Source organism: Neopsephotus bourkii, unplaced genomic scaffold, assembly GCF_033783945.1.
Source record: "Neopsephotus bourkii isolate Nb327-2 ecotype Australia unplaced genomic scaffold, CSIRO-AGI_Nbou_v1 NB_1792, whole genome shotgun sequence".
NCBI classification, from domain to species: domain Eukaryota; kingdom Metazoa; phylum Chordata; class Aves; order Psittaciformes; family Psittacidae; genus Neopsephotus; species Neopsephotus bourkii.
Window position 1 is genome coordinate 3,302,067 of NW_026902266.1, and position 20,589 is coordinate 3,322,655.

Here is a 20,589-nt window from a genome sequence, read left to right on the forward strand (position 1 = left end):
CTGTGGTGTGATGGCAGATCTTCCTTATGACCCACCCTGATCATCCACAGAATCCGTGTAGCTCCAGTGACTGAAGCTTGGTCCTTTGGCTCTGATAGCAGTGAGAGTTGTTATGGGGCAGGAGAGCAGCTAGGGAAGGCTGCCTCACCTCCAGATGCAGCACACTGGTTGCATCTGGCCCTGAAAACTGAGCGTGAGGACTGTGAAGCACAAGCCCTTGGTTAGATGCTGTTAGACACCCTCTCTTCTCAGCTCTGTAAGGTAAACAAACACCCCATTTCTTTAATAACCATCTAGTTTATTAGACAGTCAGATGAGTCCCTTACCTCATCCATCATTTTTATTTTTATTGTGCAAGCACTAGATGTATGTTTGAATGTGTGTACTTAAGGGACCGGGAATGAGAGACCCTTTTTATGAATCTGACCATGTGTTTCTCAGAAGGCCGTTACTAGGGGAAAATTGTTGCATAAATAATGTACAACTGCCCATGTCTGAGCCCTGGTTTTCTCCAATAGCTCATAGCTTCAGGGACGCTACTTTTAGAAATGTTTTAAAGAGTGTTAGAAGCAGTCAGGAGTAATAAGGAGCAAACAGCATTTCAGAGCTAAGCAGTTAAGGTAAAACAGGTATTTCTGCCAGTGATTCTCTCCTTTGTGTGCATGCATTCCCTATATATATATATATTTATTTCTTTTTTGATGTGTAGTGATTTAGATTTGCTGCCTCCCAAAGGTTTCGTTCTTCAGCAACGGCGAGTTGGCAAGTGTTACTCAGCTTCTTTGCTGATGGTTGTCTTAAGTCAAAGCAGAGATGACAGAAAACAGGGGAATTTTACTGTGGTGTTTGGTTTTTGTTTCTGAGTTTTGGTGGGGGTTTTTTGAAAAAAAGGTGTGATATTATTGTTGGTCCTGGGGATGCTGTTTGTGTCCCCCTGACTTTGCTGTCTTAAATGTTCTGTAAGTGCTTCAACTAGGGAAAGAAGGAAAACCTTTTTTCTTTATCTGTCTGTGCCTGCAACCCCTATTAACTCAAACAGGGAATATGCTTTAAAGTACTCTGCATATATAATAAATATATGCTTCTTTATAAGATGACAGCTTAAATTCATAGTTGGCATTAAACCTTCTCACTTGGCTATAGGCCTTCACTATCCTCCGTAAACCTGGCCTTGGCAACAACGGCAAAGTTTCCAGTAAGCAGTCTGACTAGAACAGGCTGGCTTCAGTGTCCTGGAGCTGGGATAGCATTTGATGGTCCCTTCATTACCTGTGAGACCATCTTTCAGGGTGACAGTGTATGCAGCTCATGCCAAGTCCCATACTAGGTAAGCTGAGAGTATGAATTTGCCAGGAGATTTTTCTGGCTGATGAAATAGACTCCAACGGTTAATATTCATGTTTATTTTTTAAACGAATTAAGTGCTGTTAGAATGGTAGCCTGGAGGAAAGAGCCTCTCTGAAGGCTAGTGCTAGTTAATAGGTTCTTATGCATAGCAGACAGATGTCACTGAAGGAACTTTCCAAAAGGCTGTTGTCAGAGCCTCCACTTAAGTGTCAATATGTTTGTTATTCTGATCTCCTCTAGCTGAGGGAAGGTATGGTGGATCTGGAAGGGGTTCAGAGAAAGAACTGGTCAGCTGAGACTCTTCAGCATGTAAAAGAGATGTAGTAGGAGTCTGTAAAACAGTGAGAGACAAGGAGGGAGACCATTCACTGTTTATCCTCCAGAACTACAGTCAGCAAATAGAACTACTGGGAGCCAAGTTTAGATCAAACCAAAGGATGTGCTGTGTTCCACATGCAACATGTATTCAAGCCACAAAACTAAATGTAGGGTGTCATGTTCAGTATAAGTTTATGAGTGGAGACATGGCAAACTGGTAGAAGGGGAAAACCATTGCTACTGACTAAATACAAACTCCATGTCTGCCTCTGCAAGTTTCTGATGCATGACTGATTGAGACATGAAATACTTGGGGGAAGTATATACTTCTCCTGTTTCTCTGTCCTTTTCTAAACTTCTGCTTTTGGCCATGGCTGGAGGTGGAATAGGCAAGTTGGGCCTTTGGTTTGCCCCAGTATGTCGGTGTCACGTTCTTCAGAAGGTAATGGAATAGATAAGACTTTCACAGTGGCTACTTCTAAATGTATGTTAGAAATGAGAAAAATCCGATCTCCCTGCTATCATTGCTAATGACAGCCCACTGAAGGATGGTGATGATGGTGGCTTTTGCATCATTAAGTATATTTGATATCAACCGCACAAAACCTGTAAGTTTTGTTTCACTCGGCCTCTAACCACCCTTCAAACAGGAATGACTACCAATTAGTTGTGTATTCTGGTGGTAAATGTCATGATTATTCAATTCCCACAAATTTCTGGTTAATACATGTAAAGGTATTTTGCCATTTTTTATGGCATAGTACAGATGTAAGCATGTACAATTATCCTGTGTAATTTGCATACCTAACTGCAAATGTGTGTAAAATAAGATACTATCTCATTAAACGACATTTATTCCTTGGGGTTTTATTTCAATAAAAGTGGCACATTTTTTTTGTTCTGACATACAAAAAACCTCCACTTTATTTTTTTCAGTCATTTTTAGTGCTAGTTTTGCAAGACTCAGAGATCTTGGTTTGACTTTGTGCACTCAGGAAGCTTTGGAGATTTAGGTAGAAAAATTCCTGGAATGTAGTTCTCTTCAGCAGATTTCTTTCCTTTTACTCCTTACATGAAACGATGATAGGGAAGTGTGTCTCTGTGCTTGCCTTCCCCAAGCTGCATGAACCATCCTCCTCACCTGAGGGCCAAGGTGTGAACTGCTGCCGGCAGACGGCTGGTAGGTAAGCAGGGGCCCCTTGTGATGTAAGTGGTTTGTTAAGGAGCCTGCAGGCCTCTTGCTCAATGACTTCTCTGTCCACGTACAGCTTGGGAACAGTCACGGGGCCTTTTTTTCAGATGTGAAATCTGTCTGTCAGCAAAGTGAAGTCAGCTTAAATATCAGCTGAGGCTTGAGCTCGCTCTCAGTTTTTGTTGACTTTATCCCCTCCTGCTCCTTCCTGATCAAGTTTCTCTCTGCTTGAGTCAGACTTGCCGACACTTACAAGTTTTTATTCTGTGTTTCGGTTGTGTGGATTTGTGTGTAGCAAAGTTCAGGTGCCCTTTGCATTCCCAGACTCAACAGTGGTCTGAAATTCTGAGGGTAGGGAGACCATCTGGGGTCTTTGAGACTCTTTAGCTAGTACAGTTCAATTGGCAACCAGTAAAAGTGCCTCTGGTACCAAAGCATGGCTTCAAACTTAAAGAGGGAACATTTAGGTTAGATACAAGGAAGAAGTTCTTTACTGTGAGAGTGATAAGGCACTGGAACAGATTACCCAAAGAAGTGATAAATGCTCCATCCCTGGCAGTGTTCGAGGCCAGGTTGGACAGAGCCTTGGGCAAATTGGGATCCCTGTGATGAGGGATCCCTGCCTGTGGCAGGGGGGTTGGAACTTGATGATCTTAAGGTGCTTTCCAACCCGAGCCATTCTATGATTCTGTGATGCTGTGCAGACCTAGATATTTTTGTGTTGTATCTGCTGCTACCAAACAGAGGAATTCTAGCTGTGAATCAGCACCTCTTCTGTTACCCAGCCATGGAACAAAAGTTGCTGTCTGCACCAGGATTTTTCACCAAAATAATAGACACAACTGATGAGGTACAGACAGGCGGGAAAAATGCATTGAAACAGGGAGTGTGCGAGAGCTGTGTGCTGAGCAAGTCCCGGGGGTAGAGTGCTAAAGTCATGCCATGTCTGCTGGCTGGCTGTGCAAACATGTACAGGTTTGGGATGAACCTGTGGTGCCATTGCCTGTCACTGTTGAAGCGTTTTATATACTGAAAGCTTGAGGGGATTCTTGCCTGTGGCAAGGAATTTCAGATGTTGTGGCTTATTTATAAAAATAAAAGAAAAGAGACAGTAAACTGTGAGGGAGAGGAAAGCTAGGCAAAGAGAGAACTGCTGCTGGTTTGTGTCACTCTCCTACAGGTAAAAGCTAGGAGCTATATTGCCATTTTTTCACCTTAGACTTAGACATGTTTTAAATCATGTGATCACTGCCTTAACTGCTTTCTGTCCTACGTGCATGCCTTTTTTCTTTCTGTGAGACCTTCAGTGGTTTCCAAAGTTGAAATAATTTTACTACTCTCAAAGGTTTAGAATGTTTGAAGACTTGTGATTGAGAATAACTGGCTGTTGAACCAAATAGGTCTTTATGTCCTGTAGGTACTTTGTGCATTGATTCCCCCTTTAATAGCTGGTCTATGTAAGAGGCAGCAGCCTGGCACCTCTCCATGCATCAGTCACATCTCTGCAGGCGGTAACTGAAGAGGTAGCCTTAGGGCTGAAGGTGCCAGGCTGGCTGCAGAAGCCACTTGAGGGCTTCTTTCTGTTCTTTGGTGCATGCCATCTGTGTGCTCTGCTCTCTGGTTGATGATGTCTTTGGAAATAACCATTTCTTTGCCATAAACTATTAAGGATCGTTGCCCTACCTACCCTTTGGTAGGAAGCATTGTTGCGTGCCCTCTGTTTTTTCAGTTGAGGATAAAGGGGGAGTGTGCTAGAGAGGTGATGGCAGTGCAGGTAGAATGGGATATCCCATTCTGTTCCTTGATGAGGTGTGTGCAGGTGCTCTCTGCACCGGATAAGGCAGTGTTAAAGCTTAACCTTCTGTCCCTCTTGGAATCAAGTTGGAGAGTTGGTATGGAGAGGGAAGAGTACATTGCAGTTTGGAAAAGAGACAGTAGGGCAGCAAAGGGTGTTTGTCTCCTTCACTTAACTGGAAAATACAAGTTGCAATTTAGGATCTCTCAAGTATGTGAAAATACAATCTGGGAAATGCTTACCCTGCTTACCCCATGGCTGCAGTAATAGTGAATTCTTATTATCTGACAGGCCTGCTTCAAAACCCACGTGAACAGGAACAGTTTTTCCTGCTGTTCCTGGCTTGCTGGGGACTTGGCAGTCAATGTGTGTAATCTAATAATCTTGTGTCACAGCTAAATGTAGGAGGAAGTTCTTGATCCAGAAGTCCGTGAGTCCCTAGGGATGTAGGCATACTGGTGTTTGCTGAAAAGGAACCAGACACAAAGCTCTCCTGATGTGAAGGATACCCATGTCTTGCTGAACTGAGGAAGGTGATCCTGATTTGACTTTTTTTCTTCACCTTCTCCAACATCCCTCCTGTCTTCTAGAGAAAGTTCACTCCTGTGACCAGGAAAGGCAGAGCGCCCTGGAGGAGGCCAGGCAGAACCCCCGCGAGGGTATCGTCATCCCTGAGTGCGCACCTGGTGGGCTCTACAAACCAGTGCAGTGCCACCAATCGACTGGGTACTGCTGGTGTGTCCTGGTGGACACGGGACGTCCCCTGCCTGGTACTTCCACTCGGTAAGAGATGTAGACCTGGTGAGATGTTCGGCCTGGAGAAGACAGGATAAAGAACAATACTGTTGCTATATCAGATAAATTCCTACTTTTAGAATAGTCAGCTCTCTGCTACCTTCCTTAGAGCTAGGAGTACCATATGTTACATTCCCTACTGAATGTTCCTGTGCAGCTCCCTCTGTATGAGCTGGTGAACAGTAACTGCTGTCGTTACTTTCCTCTGTGTTAAATATTCACGCAAAGCAGCTTTTTTTTTTGCTTTTTTTCTTTTTTTTTTGGTCTGGCTTGCAGGTTTTGGGTGGTAGCAGGAACCAGGGCTTTTCTCTAGCGCAGATCAGGGGCATGAGCAATGAAAAGATAAGTGGCTTTGTTGCATTGTCCTCTGCTTTATCCTTCCATGCCGCAGCTACTTGGATCCTGACCAGCAGAGATTTAAAAGGCTGCTTGGCTGTGCGTTGATAGATTTTAAGCCAATGGTAGATTTTTCTTTAAGTTACTCTGTATCTTGAAACTACCTGGGGAATCTTTCCTCACTTGGGTTTGGAAACAGACTACGTTTCCTATGTCTGGCGAGTTAGGAAAACAGGCCAGTAGGAGCTGGGACCTAAACTCTGCGAAATACAGTGATTCTCCAGAGCATTAACAGCCTTGGAAAAAGCTCAGTCAGTGCCCACAGGGTCTTGGGTGCTGTTTCTGGGTTTGGGTTGGTAACTGGTGCTGAACTTCAGAGTGCTCTTCCTTCTCTCTCCACTTCTGTGGCTGACTGTCCATAAGCAGACAGATGCTTTGGAATATTTCTTCTGCAGGTTTATTAGTTTCCCTTGCAGTAAGCAGGTGAGACACAACCCCTTAGCAACCATCTGATAGCACTAAAGCTGTATCACATATTTTATCATCTCCTCTTCTTTTTCAGCTACGAGACCCCAGTGTGTGAAAGCGATGCCAGATCGAAGAGCACAGAGATTGATGATCCATTCAAGGACAGAGAACTTCCAGGTCAGACAGAAACAAGAACCCGTCTTTGCCTTCTTCTCTTGTCTCACCTTGGGACTCTTAAGAGGCCAAGAATATTGTTGAGGAGTTAAGGCATTTCCCTCACCGTGCATGTTTTACCATGGGTTTTATTCTGTGTTATTTTGGATCACCTCCAGTTTCAGCAGTGAACTGGGAAAAGCTGGGAGTGTCCCTTGGGCCAGCTCGTTGCCTGTCTGCCCTTTGAAAACATACCTGGGATCAGAATTTTCAGGAAAGAAACTTGGATGCCTGGAGGTCTCCTGGGGAAGAACGGGCTCAGCATTGAAACAGCTTCTTCAAAGCCTGGCTTGGACAGTTTCCTTTTCATTTAGCAGGGCTTTTCAGCAGCTTGATGCTCCCTAAGCAATGAAAGAGGACACAGCTGGCAATAGCCAGTGGACCAACTGGCTCTCTGACACTGCAGGACCATTTCTGCTGCACTGAGGTCGCTTAACTGGCTCCTCACTTAGCTGAACTTTACCCCTCATTTTCTGCCTGGGACCTGCTTTATCTCCCATTGCTGCTTGTCTTATATCATGCTTTTCCCTCTTAACAGAGTGACCAGCCATAATTTACTATTTGCCTACCCTGTTACTGCTAGGAAATGTGCTGGGTATAGGTGTCTGTGCAGCTCTTGAAAATGTTATCCTACCACCTATGCTCTGTTTTTTCCTTCCTGTTGCCCTTTTAAGGAGCAGAGTGAGTGCCCTCACTGACAGGTCAGCCATCACCCTCCTGGGTGCTGCTTGGAAACAGAAGGTACAGCGGGACCCTCTCCACTGTTAAGGAGTGATAGAGACCAAGAACTCTGCAGAAAGAGCTGGTAGCTCTGGATCCACTTCATTTTCTCCTGGTCCTTTCTAGAGCTAGCATAAAGTGAGTTGTTCCTGAACAAGTTAGCAAAGGAAATGAGATTTGTTCCAGATTTGCCTTGTGTCTCCTAGTTCTTCTGCCGGCTACTGACCTCAGGCACTATAGCTTTCTGCTTAGCAACTCTGCCCTCAGCAGGGCTCTTTTCTATTCAGCTTCTCATTTTCACCAATCATGTAGAAATTTCCTGTCTGTCTCCCTCTCACATTTGAATGAAACTGGCCAGGTGGTACAAGTATTACTTTGGGGGCTGGGGGGGGAAACCAGCTAAATGATTGCATTAAGACTAATTTCCTTAGGCAATCATGCTAAAATAGAATAACCTTACTTCCTTTCTTCAGCATCCCTTCTCCCCTTGCTTTACTGCCTCTTCCTGCACTTCCCCCTGCCTCTCCAGAACTGTATTGTGAAAATCCTTTGCTCTTGGGCTTTTTCTTTGAGATTCTCTTTCTGATCTCAGGAAGACAGAATGGTCTCGTTTCCCTTCTCCCTCCCCTTCTGCACTGCAGCTTGACAGGGAACAGAAACTGCTAGTTGCAGAAGAGGGCATATGATGCTCTGTAGCCTAGTGGCCTGGTCCCAGCATTAAACTCCAGGAGCATTCCTCTCCTAGCTCAAGCCACTTTTCTGTGTCTGAGTAAACTTTTAGCTCTGTGCTTGGCTGCATTGGCTGGCATGATGGTTCCTGTCACTGGAAATTCCCTTGTCGATGGAGAGATTAGAAGATGGAGTATCTGATCCTGGTTTGTCTGCTTGAGAGGTCCTGTGCTACATGATCTTTTGATGCAGACTTGGTTTGTTTGATTAGCTGCTCTTGTATGCAGAAATTCCCTGGTGAGACAGAACTGCAGGGAGTGAGAGAGGATGCTTCTTTTCATTATTTTCTTCCACTCTTACTTCTTAGCAGAACTGAATTTAAAAAAAAAAAAACCCTGCTTTAATTCAAGGCTCACCATTCCATTTGCACTCAGTTCTGTAAGGGGACCCCATACCTTATTCTGCTTCTAGAGATCCGCCTATTCTTCAGACTCTCAGTGCTGCTTGGCCTGTGTGAAGAGATCCTGCAGAGGCCAGGGTGAGGGAGCCATAAGTCCAGATCCTCGCACACCTACACATACCCTCTTCACAACTGTGTCATGGCCGTGGCCAGAAGAAAGAAAGAAACAAGAAAGTGTTGCTTGCACAAAGCAAATGGCAAGCTGCTAATTCCTGCAGACGGTGAGATGCTGAGGCCCCAGGGAGATGACTTTTAGCAAATGGTTTTTCAACCTTCTCATTACTGCAACAAAAAGCTCCTTTAAGTGAGTGGTCTACTCTGGCTGCCATAGCAGCTTACCCATTACAATGCTGACATTTTCTGGACCATGTGCCAAACGAGTGCTAAGGGGTGTGCGTGTGTGTAATGCGCATAATATGGAGACAGGCGAGAGACTGTTGGTTAGCTGTTGCGAAGAACAGAGCCTGTAATGCTGCAAAGGAGGGAGTTTTGTCAGATCAATTTGCAAGCTGCTTTCAGCTGTCAAGGGATTACAGTAAGTTTCTGGTGTTCTGTTTGGGGTACACGTGCTACTCTGCTTGCCCATGAAAAGCAGAAGTGTTGACACTGCTATATGTTGCTGGGGAAGGCTGTTTCCAGACCTCTGCTGTCTTAATCAGCTGACTAATATAGTGCATGGTGGTTTGGGGAAAGAGAAGAGGTGAGGGATGTGGTGATGGCCAGTTTATCACATCAAGAGAAGACAATAGGATGGGAGGTGGTGCGTTTTGGAAAACAGTTTTGGAGGTGGTGGTTTGAAGTTAAGTATGGTCGTTCCTTGGTAGGCTAGAGCAATTGCTGCAGTATTAATGTGGTAGTAAGTGAAGCATGATTTTGCACCTTTAAGAGGCAAGGGAACAGCATAGATTGCCTCATAAAGGTGAGGATATGGAGAATTTCATCTCAGCTATGTCGTAACAGGCTGGCACTGTTAAGGGTAGGAATCTCTGTCAGTCTGTGGTTATGATGATGGGGAATTAGACAGCCTCAACAGTAAGTAATGGAAATGGTTACCAAGCTCGCTTTCAGCTCACTTTGTCCTGTTTAAGCCAGCAGTGACTGGGGGCGATTACCACGTGTTGATTTAGACTGACGTGTTTCCCATGCAGTGTGATCATGCTAAGAACTGAGTTATTGTGGTAGCTGCTGGCAGGCAATGCTGTCTGTGGCTGGAGAGGAGAGTGCAAGCAGCAGTCCTTGCTTTGGCCTGTGCTGTGGGAAGCATTAAGCTGTCAGTTAGGACCTCAGAACAGCCATGTTTGCAGAGGAAGATGACCCAGGAGGTAATGAGTTGTTTTGTAAACTCTGCAGGTGTCACCATGGGAGCTCCCATTTGCCAGGTGCTTCCAGCACATCCCCGTGGTTACGCTGCTAGAGAACTGTGAGAGGCCATAAAGCTAACCACATGGTCTTCCTGACGGATGTTGATGGTGACCCTGTGTGTGCCTGGACAAAAGCTGCAGGACAAATTGCCACACAGAGAAACCCACTGAGGGATTCTTCTGCCTTTCCTCAGGGACTGTAATGGTGCCTGCCATGTTACAAACAAAGGCAGTTCTGGCTGAACTGGGGTAAGAGACCAACCCTGTCTATTCTTGCATTAAACATTCTCTTTTCTTTCTGCAGGCTGCCCAGAAGGGAAGAAAGTTGAATTTATTACCAGCTTACTTGATGCTCTGACTACGGACATGGTACAGGCTATTAACTCGGCAGCACCTACTGGGGGTGGGAGGTGAGTCCAGAAAGCACTCAGTCTGAATGCCACCAAGGTGGCTGCAGAGCTCTGGGTGCCCCTGAGGTGGGAGCAGGAGGGAAGGGTGTTGCTCTGCTCTCATTCAGGTTCCTCTGGGTTGCTGGGAGAGGAGCTAAGGCTGCATCTTCAGACACTGCTCTGTCTTGTCATCCTAGCCCTGTCTGCCTCCTCCTGCCCCCCATCCCTGGCAGCTGCTCCACCATAAAGGTTACTATAGCCCATTTGAAGTGTGAAATGAGAGCTCAGTGGGAGGAAGTGGCTTGTTCTTTTGTCCCCTGGTGCATGAAAAGACCTAATAAAATGCAAATGGATTGAAGGAGACCGTGTGGCCTAGTAGCTACCACAGGGAGTGAAGAATGTGAACTGAATTCTTGGCAGTACCAATGCTGTGGTTTTGCTGTGGGGCTGGAGCCAGCCAGCCGATGAGGGGAGGAGCTGTTTTTCATGGCCCTCCCCTCTGACCAGCTGCCTGTCTATCGCTCTTGGTAGGAGCCAGCAAGTCAGGCCCATTGGAAGAGGTGGGCAGAAGTCTGTGTTGCTGGGGAACTGGGGAAAAGTTGAGGTCTTGTCTCCCCCTTCTGCTTGATAACAGCAAATCCCCTTAGTGCAGCGGCTGTAACGCTGCAGCAGGACAGTCCATTGGGAACAGACCATACTAGATTTAAAGGAAGCGCTATGTTGCCTCAGCTAGGCAAGGCTTCTATGGTTCTGGATTCCCCCACTTACAAGAGGAGTCAGTGCTAGTTTAGCACGCAGGGGTGCCACGATGACTGGTGTGCTCATGTTCAAAAGGGTGTAGAGATGAAGTAAGTGCCTCTGTGCATATGTTACTTCTGTGGGTATTGCTCCAACATATTGAGAATAACGTTGACCCCCTCCTTTCCTCTTTCAGAACATTGAAGGAAGCACTACCATCTTTTGCTATTCAAGACAAAAACTTCATGGGTGGTGCTTCTGTGCCCCTTAGTTTCAGTATGGATTGCTTGCAAACCCATATGGTTTTAACTTCTCATTTGGACCTTACAAATCAAGTCAGTGGCTGGGTGCCGACATGCTGAATATTCTGTAACCCATCGAATTCGCAGTATACGCCTAGCATGTCTGTATTCATATAAACAGGATTAAAAATACCCCAAGGATGGGAAATACATCGTTCTCTCTGAGCCATAAGCATTCCAATGTCAATTCTGCCTAATTTGCATGGTTCAAATACAGTGGGTATGGTGGCAGGAAGCCCTGGAGAGTATTTGATATTTATTTGGCATCCTTGGCACTGGGACTGAAACCCAGCCAACGTAATCATCACTCTTAAAATAAAGCTTAGTATAATCCAATATTGTAGAGACCAGAGATGTATGCCCCCCCTGCACTTCTATAAACCAGCAGGCTTACTTCCTAAAGTTCCCCAAGCTTTGTGTATTTCTCAGCTTTCAATAGAGGCCTTTCTGGTGGAATTCTTCACTGCCCAGCTCTTCACGCAGTCGTCATGTTGATTTATTTTCAGCTCCAGTGTCAGCAGCCCAGTTGCAAGGGGAAAGAGAAATCTTTTAGCAGGCTGTCCTTTGTAAGGCGAAAGACTGCTACCACCCAAATACTCTGCCTGCCACAGCCACAGTGAAATTCAGGAAACTGCTCTGGCATAAACCTCTCTGGGCATCAGCTAGGCTAAACGCACACCCCGAAGAATCTGCATCGAACTTTTCCATCCCTCCATGTCCTGATGGGACCATTTATTTTGGGAAAAAAAAAAAGAAAAAAAAAAGAAAGGCATTTCAAGGGATTTTTGATAATGACAGAAATTAAATCAGTACAGCTTTCATTTCATATGAGTTTGCAGAGTTAGGAGGCTGTCTCTGTCCTGTGGGTGCCACTTTCCAAGTTTCCAGAAGGGAGGAACGTCATGAATCCTCTCTTCAGGGATATCTGAAATTGTCTGGGTGATCTAACTTGACTTTGACACTGGAAACGAAAGCTCTTTCCAAGACAAAGGGATATTTTAGCTGTAGAGTTAATCATAGGGGTAATTAGCTTCCAACCTTAACAACTAACAAAATACTGCATTTATGACAGTGCTTATCCTGTATCTCGTTGGCCCAGGTTTGCTGAGAAGGTCATGTTGAGACATAAAACTAGGGATCTGGCTACCTGATTTTCCTTAATGTCAGTCATGTCAGTTTTAATGTCTTAATGTTAGTTCTCTTATTTGTAAGGCAAGCTTCATCTATTGCAGGCTCTTCTCCATCTTTGCCATAATGATGGCAAAACAGGTTCTGTATTTAAACACACACTGCTTCCCTCTGTAGCCTCCTTTTTTCTGTTCCTTTACAGTGTTCAGCATTTCATCCTCTTGGGCTTTTTTTAGAGTTTGAACAAATGCATCCAATGATCCAAGGTAAATTTTTAATATATCACCAGCAAAGCTTATGCCTGTTGCAGGGGGCAGGCCTGGCAAATGGCAAGGTATCCCTCAGTGTCAGTTGGCCCCACATGTTGTTGTATTTTGAACAGTCAGAGAAGCAGCAAGTAAGAATTTTAGGGTAGGGGAGGGAGTATTTCTGTTTCTCTGTGGCAGCAGAGAGATGATATTGGCATAAAATATGTGTCTTTAGTCAACATTAAAATACAGGACCAAATGCAGAGAAGAGCCTTTCCAGAAGTGTCAAGGACTGAAAAAGCCTAACTCAGCCTTCCTTAGAGTATTAAAAAAAAAGGGAAGAAAAGGTTGAAAGATTATTTTCTATAATCTGAGTATCTCTACAGGGACAAAAGCTCTGCAAGCTCTTTAGTCTAGCAGGGAAGAACATGATTAGCTGAATATAAACAAACTTGTCATCAAAATTTCTTTAAAGTGAGGGCAATTCTAAGGCAGAATAAAGTCATGAGGGAGGTGACAGATTCCTTCTCTCTAAGGCTTTCATCTTAGGCCTGACGCCTTTCAGAAGGACTTGCTTTGGTCAAACCCGAGTTATGGTCCAAAGAGTAATCTGATTTACATTCTGAGTGCATGATATACAGGAAATCAGATTAGATTACCCTGCCGCCTTCAGTCTGAATCTGGGTATATGAGGGAAAACTTCTTGCATTTGCTCAGTGCCTTCAAAACTCTACTTACTTATGCTGAAAAGCTGTCTGTGGCTTTGCAATTAACATCCATATTAGCTTTTTGGGAGGAGCATGGGAAGAAATGAGAGAGATCTGCATTTAAAATACTACACAGAGCTATGCTAAATTGCACACTTTATACTTGGCACACACAAAAACAAGCTAGTAGCAGCAAAGTGTGGTTGTACAACTTGGATTGCTGCAGGCCATCTAAGTAAAACCTGATAAGATGTTTTTTTTATTGGGCATGCTTAAAGCAACCTTGTAATCCCTTATAGGTCTTGTCTCATTTAAGCAAGTTCAAAGCTATTGACTTTAATTGAGTTACTCTTGCTTTACAATAATGTAAATGAGATGAGAACTTCCCTTCCTCGTGGCCCTGGTTTATATTACAGCAAAATAGGCAAGTAGACTTCATTTAGACTTTTGAAACAGAAAATCTCTGCTAAATTCATTCTTAAGTTTATGTAATAACTCCAAGGCACATCATGTTACTGTATGTTTTCAAAGTAATTAAGGGAGCGCTTGTAGGAAATTGGTTTATTAAGCAGTGTTTGGTATCCTTTTTGGAAAAACACATAGCTGAAATCATTCATATATAAATCCTATATAGTAAGAGTGGCACTTTTTAAAATTTAGACTTTGCTTTGGTACATTTTAGTCTGTTTTCTGTTTCAGGCATATTCATATGGAGCCTAAACTACCAAAGACCAAAGGGGATCCCAGACTGGGTTTCCCTAATCTGAGGTTCTCTCTTTGGCCCCTGCCAATTCAAAATGAATTTTAGTTGCCAAAATGTGTGCACTATGGCTTACTATGTTATCAGCAAAAATATTACTGCCTTATGGAATTTAGGGTTAAAAGGGCAGCTTACAACAACCACCCTTATCATGTAACACAGCAGCTGCATCCCTTCATTTTAAGTTGCCAATTATTCCCAATGTAATAGCCCTGAAAAGTACTTCAGAAAATTGCCCCCGAGGTTCCCTTTCATGCTCTAGTTGAGAAGTTTGAAGGAGGCAAGCACATCTCAGCACATCTCCAGGGTGTTCTGAACCCAAGCTGTATGTTAATAAAGATTGACACTTTCGAACAGTGCAGGGAAATTAATGCCCAACTCCTATTGCATTTCAGTTGAAGTTGGGTATCAACTTTTCTTTGTGCTCCTATGGAAATTCTAGCCTAATTAAAGATATGGGAGAGTTCATGTAAGAGGAGGATCTTTGAACAGTCAATGAGGAGTGAAGGGAGGTGATTTTTAAACCTCCTAAATGATTTATCCCACAATCTTCAGAGAAGTTGCATTCAGAATAATGTTTCAGACACAACTTAGCTGGAAGAGAGGAAGAAACTGGGACTGTAATAGCAAGATAACTTAAGTTGTAACCATAGAGGTATTACGCATTCTCCGTAATGAATTTGGACTGTGTAGTACTCTTTTGTTTAGTCTGAAGGCAGCTCAGTTTTTGTTGGCTTCTTGATTCCTTGGCTACAGGAAAGGAAGAATAATAAAACAAATACAGGATCCTTTCGCAGTTCCATTAGAGTAATCCTCTGATTCAAGCCATGCTCCACCATTACAGCCTTTAACATTAGACAACCGCAAAGAACAGGGAAAGGAGCATAAGAAGTGGAAGCAGACCAAGAACAATTCTGAATTTTACCTTATTTTGTTAAACTCGTCATTTTCCACCACTCCGTGCAGGCACCTTGGTCAACAATAATCAATGCCATCATAGGCATTGACTGATAGGGTCAGTCCTGTCATTTCTTTAGCTTTGCTCTCATCCATTCTTCATTCAGCAACAGCACCAAGCAAGGTATTCATCCTTGCAAAATACTTTCAAGTTGTAGAAACTTACTTAACTCCTGCATACATCCTGACCACAAACACACCTGTGTCAGCAGTGGAAGCTGGGCTTACATATTTTTTCTACTCTGTTACTTCTTCTTGCAGCTTCTTGTGCATCAGTGTTCTTCCATCCTGGAATAGCTCTCTCTGGTTTATAGTCTCAGCCATCCTGTTAGGCAATGTTAGGCTGGTCTTTCCTCCTCCTGTCTCCACTGCTATTGCTGCTACGTAAAGTCTGTATTACAAAATAATAGGTTTTCTAAAGATCTTCAAACAGCTGATCATCAGCTGGGTACTTCAGAGGTTGCAACCTTGCTTTCTGTCAAAGCAGTGTTCTGTAGTAGGATTTTCTGTCACTGCAACAGTACTCTGGGTCTGTGCAGCCTGTGCAGTCAAACGCAGTGGGGCTGCAAGTAGGAATGGACTTCGGTAGGAATGGACTTCAGTTTGCTTAGTAAAATTACTAAAATTTGATGGGACATAATTACACGTCAACAGCACAGTTGAGTGGAGGATAATGTGATTGCATGCTGTACATGGTTCTGTATGTGAGTGATGTGTGACATTTGCTGCTCTTGTATACTTTACCCTATATCCCTCCCCTTCTTCCATACTCCTTCCCACCAAGTTAACTCCTCCTTTCTTGAAAGGGCCCTTGGGCTGGAAAGCATTACGGACTGCATGCAAAGTGCATATTCAAGCTGTTTATTTGATATTTTGGCATATTCTTCTTCTTCTGCTCTGGAATTCAGTGCAGCTGTGAAAGTGCATGTCCTTGTTTTTTTCATAGCCTCTTTGCTTTCTGCCTGTACCTGAGTTATAGCAGATGGTAAGAGAGTGTTCTGTGGGAGTATAGAAAACTTTTCTACTAGAAAATAGTAATGTTAGAAATAACAGTATTTTAACCCGCAAATTTACAAGCAAGCCACCTAAGAAAAAGTATTCTGCTATGAGGGAGTTGATAGCATATTATACAGGAGGAGGAGCAAAAGCCTACTTAGACAAGACTACATATTTGATGCCAGCAAATTTGAGAAAGCTGAGAGAGTAGCTTCTCTGTCAGGCTGTTAATGACAGCCCGTGCTTCTCCTCATTGTTGGACTGTGGGTGGGCTTGTGCTGCATAATAGAGCTAAATTTGCTGGCTTATGTACAGAAGCAATCCAGCAATAGCAGGTTAGATTTGGAAAATCAATTTGCACAGAGCTCTTCAATTGCTCAGCACTCATTCTTTAGGATTGATTGTTTTGCCATAGAGTGCTAAAGAGGAATTCTCAGGAAGAGAAGTAAGTACAGCTATAATGTCATCAACACAAGAAGACTAAAGTGGCTGTCTGCATTTTAGTAATGTTTGGCTTTACTTGGTCTTACAAAGCTGCTACAGCACTGGATTGAGAGACTGGAATTCAGTGGATTTTTGTGTAACTGGTGTTAGAGAAAGAGATGATGTTTTGCTGGGAGTTGAGAATGTACAGTTTTGTTCTTTCTTGGTTTTTCTGATTTCTTTATGGTCTGAATGAGTAGAGAGGCAGCCCAACAAATGAGGTTGCATCTGAGGGCTGATTTATTTCTCTTGCAACAGCGATGGAGAGGTAATAGAGGGAAATTCCTCTGGGAATACTCCTGCAAAGTCTGTGCTTGCAGGACAATTAGAGCCCCTAGATTTATTTCAGCTGAGCTAGCAGGTATGATTGTTGTCATGGCACATCATCAAAGCTAGGTGGCTTAGCACCTAGTTAATGTTACTGTGACATTGCATCAGTTCATGTTTCATGTACAGTGCAAAAGCATATTGCGTGGGCAGCCATCAAAGTCAAGATAGTCAGATACGGTGTTGTAACTTCAGCCTTCTTTATTGTATCATGTAATTTCACAAGCCAGGGGACATGGCTGCACTGAGATGATGTGTATCTTTCCTGTGCTGGCATTCTGAATGATCATCAGAAAGGGCAGACAACCAACTCAGGAACTGCAGTGCTGCTAAGCCAGCCAAAGGAAGTGGTAAAAACACAGAAATGGCTGCATCTTCCTTCCTCCTACAATCACAGCAGTTAAACTAATTCCCTTTAGCTCCATGAGGATGTTGCAGTTTTCAGCATGAGCTCTCAGCATGTTTGTAATGGCAAAGATTGATGTATCCTCACCTCATGAGTCAACGTATTTGTATTAGCCTGTGGATTACCCTGATTTTCTTTATGGAAGGGCTGAAGAGAGCTATACTGCCTCTCTTGGTATCTCATAAGAGCTCCTCTTTGGTGTGTACATGAAAAAGAGGCACTTCTAAGTCCTGCTTCTGGGTGTCTCTTCAGGAAGTATTAAGAAGCTTGTATTTCTGTGTGTTGTCTTTCTGCTGTTGATTCTAAGATGCTCTGCTATATTCTCCATTTCTGCCTCTCCAGTTCCTGTCAGCCTTCAGGAAACAAAGGACAGACCAAGGTGTGGATGAGGTGAATCTTGCATGCAAATGCTCGGGATTTATTCCTCTGTCTCAGCAAAAGCAGAATATTGTCCCTTGCGATACAGAACTTCCCTGTGGCTGTTGGAAGCATGCTAGTCTTTGAATAATAGCCAGCTCATTTCCAAAAGGGAGAGAAGCCAATGGCTGTGTTCATAAATGTCATAAAAACAAGTCACAGGATGTGTTTTTATTCTCTCCTGTCATCATGGTCTTTGCATACAGTTTCAAGGATCTAAAGATTCCGGGCACTCCCTTAGCTTTCTGAGGATGGGTTTTGCAATTTCTGCTTGTCCATAGGTGGCTCCAGGGGCTTGCCTTGTATTTTGGCTTCCAAAACTAAGCCAGACTTATTCCTAACCTCTTCTTCCTCCCTCAGTGTTTCTCCCACTGTGCATTGACCAGATGTTGTGACTAGTTACCAGGCTGCTTCTCAACTAAGAATTAAATGATGGAGATAGCTTCAAATAAAATCTTGGTGAAAATGTTGTGCAGTTTATTTGCCTCTCCCTACTGTGTGTGTACTTGTTGTGAAGACCCGGATGTCTCTGGGTAGGGGCTACCTTTCTAAATTGCATCCTCATTTGTAAAAGCTGTATGAGAAGGTTAACGGGGATCTCTGTTCTCCGCCTAAGCTCAAGTGCTTGCTTGCTTGCTTGCTTTTTCGTGTTGCAGACTCCCTTCACTAGTGATTTAGTTTACCATGGTGGCAAGGTGGGGCTTTTATTTTTCAGACTCCATAGCTACATTTTAAAGGCAAAACTAGTCATACTGGAACGTCAACAAGAGTTTTCTCCCTTCCAGTTCTGAACAAAGACATTTTCAGTGACCATTTAAATATCTATCCTACCAGTTTCTGAAACAAAGTCAGTGACAGTGTGAAAGTGCTTTTTTTTAAGGTACTTGGGTTCTTATTTCTCTATCAGCTAGAATGCCCCCGACTCACACCAGAATCTGGCTGCCTGCAGCATGCAACTGTCCTTCTCTCCCAGCTGGGGAAGGAATTCAGGCAGCATATGGAGATGTCTTCTGGAATAAGTCAGAGCACCCAGTGCCAGTGTAGCATGTCTGCCTCTCCACTAATTCCAATGCACTGAAATGCTTTATTCTTGGGAGGAGACAGGCTCAAGTCTCAGTTTAATTTCAGCATCATTTCAGCGTTCTCTCTTGGCACGCTCACCACATGGACAACAGACACAATAGCTTAGTGCAGTTCTAAAAAAATTCTGCTTGAGAAAGAGTTTCTTCACTGGTTCTTGGTATCACTGAGGGATAACCCCTTTCCCACTGCTGCTGCAGAGCACCAGGCACCACTTAAATGGTATGACATAACAGTGTCTGTTCAGTGATGGCTTGACATTGAATGGCAACATTCTCTATCCATGCATCTTCAGCTGTTGCTTTTCCTCCTTCTCCTCTCTCATACTATCTATTGTTGTGTAGAGTAAGAAAATGGGAGCCAAGTATGTCAAATTTGTAATATCATGACGAGTAAGAAATGAAGCAAACTGAAGTTGCCAGTTCCATAGTATTGCTTTTAAAGGATTTGTGGTGCTTGTCTGCTGTGGAATTCTTGTGATAAATCAACAGTGTGAAAAGCATTAAATATGCTCAAAATACAGCACAGGAGTTCAGATCGTATAAATAGATACAGCAAGAATGTTGCATCTTGCCAAGGACATTTTCAAATATTGAATGTGGCTTGCATAAAATAAATTTGTTCTCTTTCTGAAGTTTAGAAATGGAAGTTTCTGTTCTGCTGGTAACTTGAATGGGAGCCCAAGGGTCAAAAGGATCATGGAGATTGCCTCTTGTCCTCTAAAGGGGATCCTTCTGGGATTAGGCAGAGTTTCAGCAACTAGGCTAATGAGAACCAGAGCTACTGAGGGTATCCGTCTCCAGGAATCTCTTGGCTCCAATTGTCAATGCTGAAGGACATTTTTAGAATAAGTTAATCTCAAAAGAGCCTAGCTAAAAGGAGGAGATTGTAGGACCTACATACTTTGCCTGCTCTAAATACAACATAGTGTGTGTCTGACTCTGTGAGCAGCTCTGGCTCCTGAGCATGTGGTTGACAGTGTTGGTGAAAGCACCCACTTGTCAGGGGCCTGTGCTTCCTCTGTTCCAGGTTCTCCGAGCCAGACCCCAGCCACACGCTGGAGGAGCGAGTGGTACACTGGTACTTCAGTCAGCTGGACAACAACAGCAGCAGTGACATCAACAAGCGGGAGCTGAAGCCTTTTAAGCGTTATGTGAAGAAGAAAGCCAAGCCCAAGAAATGTGCCCGACGTTTCACTGACTACTGTGACCTCAACAAGGACAAGTCAATCTCACTTCAGGAACTGAAAGGGTGCTTAGGAGTCAGCAAGGAAGGAGGTGAGTGCCTTTCCTTCCCCATTGCATGTGCATAAAAGACTGACCTGGAGTTACAGCAAGCTCAGGAACTGTTTTTCTCCTAAGTGATTCAAAATTGCCATAGTTTGTGTGAGAAAATAAGTGGAATTAATACCCTGCCGTGTACTTGTAGTTAGTTATTTGTGTTATGACTCTGTCTTACATCCCTTGCCACAGACCTTTGTGCTAACCTCTAGACAGAAACAGGGCAAAAAGCTGAGCCTTGGCCAGAACCCTACTTGTACTGTAAGAAGTCTTTGGAAACTGTAGTTCAGATCAGGTCCCTTCTGAGTAATACACTGGTAACAATATTCTGTTGTCTCAAACTACGTAGGTTGAATGATGTATGAGCCAGCACAGACCCAGTCCTTCTCCAGAGACCCTGTTGACTAGCAGAAATAATACTCATTTTCGTTGCTAAATCCAGCACACAGGAAGGTGGATGAAGCAGAGGGAACAACTCAGAAAGCAAGCACATAGCTATACTGTTGCCCTATTTCACAGTTAAATTACACTTGGGGTATAAAATAGGGCATATTTATAACATATTTTCCCTACTGTTTAGTGCCTGAGCAGCCAACCCACCCTCCTTCCTTTTCTTCCTCTTTATTCTTCACCTCATCTTCTGTTGGGACCTGGACCAAATAGATATTTTTAGAAATTTTATGAATTTAAATTGTTC

The 20,589-nt window shown here is 43.7% G+C and overlaps 2 protein-coding genes across 8 annotated transcripts in view; one reads left to right on the forward strand and one right to left on the reverse strand.

Annotated features, from left to right (window-relative positions):
• SMOC1 (SPARC related modular calcium binding 1) overlaps positions 1–20,589 on the forward strand; it is a 136,830-nt gene that overhangs the window by 104,883 nt on the left and 11,358 nt on the right. For all 7 annotated transcript variants that reach the window (XM_061380305.1, XM_061380309.1, XM_061380303.1 and 4 more), the window contains exons 8-11: positions 5,243–5,435; positions 6,346–6,428; positions 9,979–10,084; positions 19,642–19,889. In XM_061380305.1, the coding sequence (XP_061236289.1) occupies positions 5,243–5,435; positions 6,346–6,428; positions 9,979–10,084; positions 19,642–19,889 (630 nt within the window). The remainder of the gene's footprint in view (positions 1–5,242; positions 5,436–6,345; positions 6,429–9,978; positions 10,085–19,641; positions 19,890–20,589) is intronic.
• Positions 1–20,589, reverse strand: part of LOC133226619 (cytochrome c oxidase assembly protein COX16 homolog, mitochondrial) — a 299,200-nt gene that overhangs the window by 57,503 nt on the left and 221,108 nt on the right. The window lies entirely within an intron of this gene.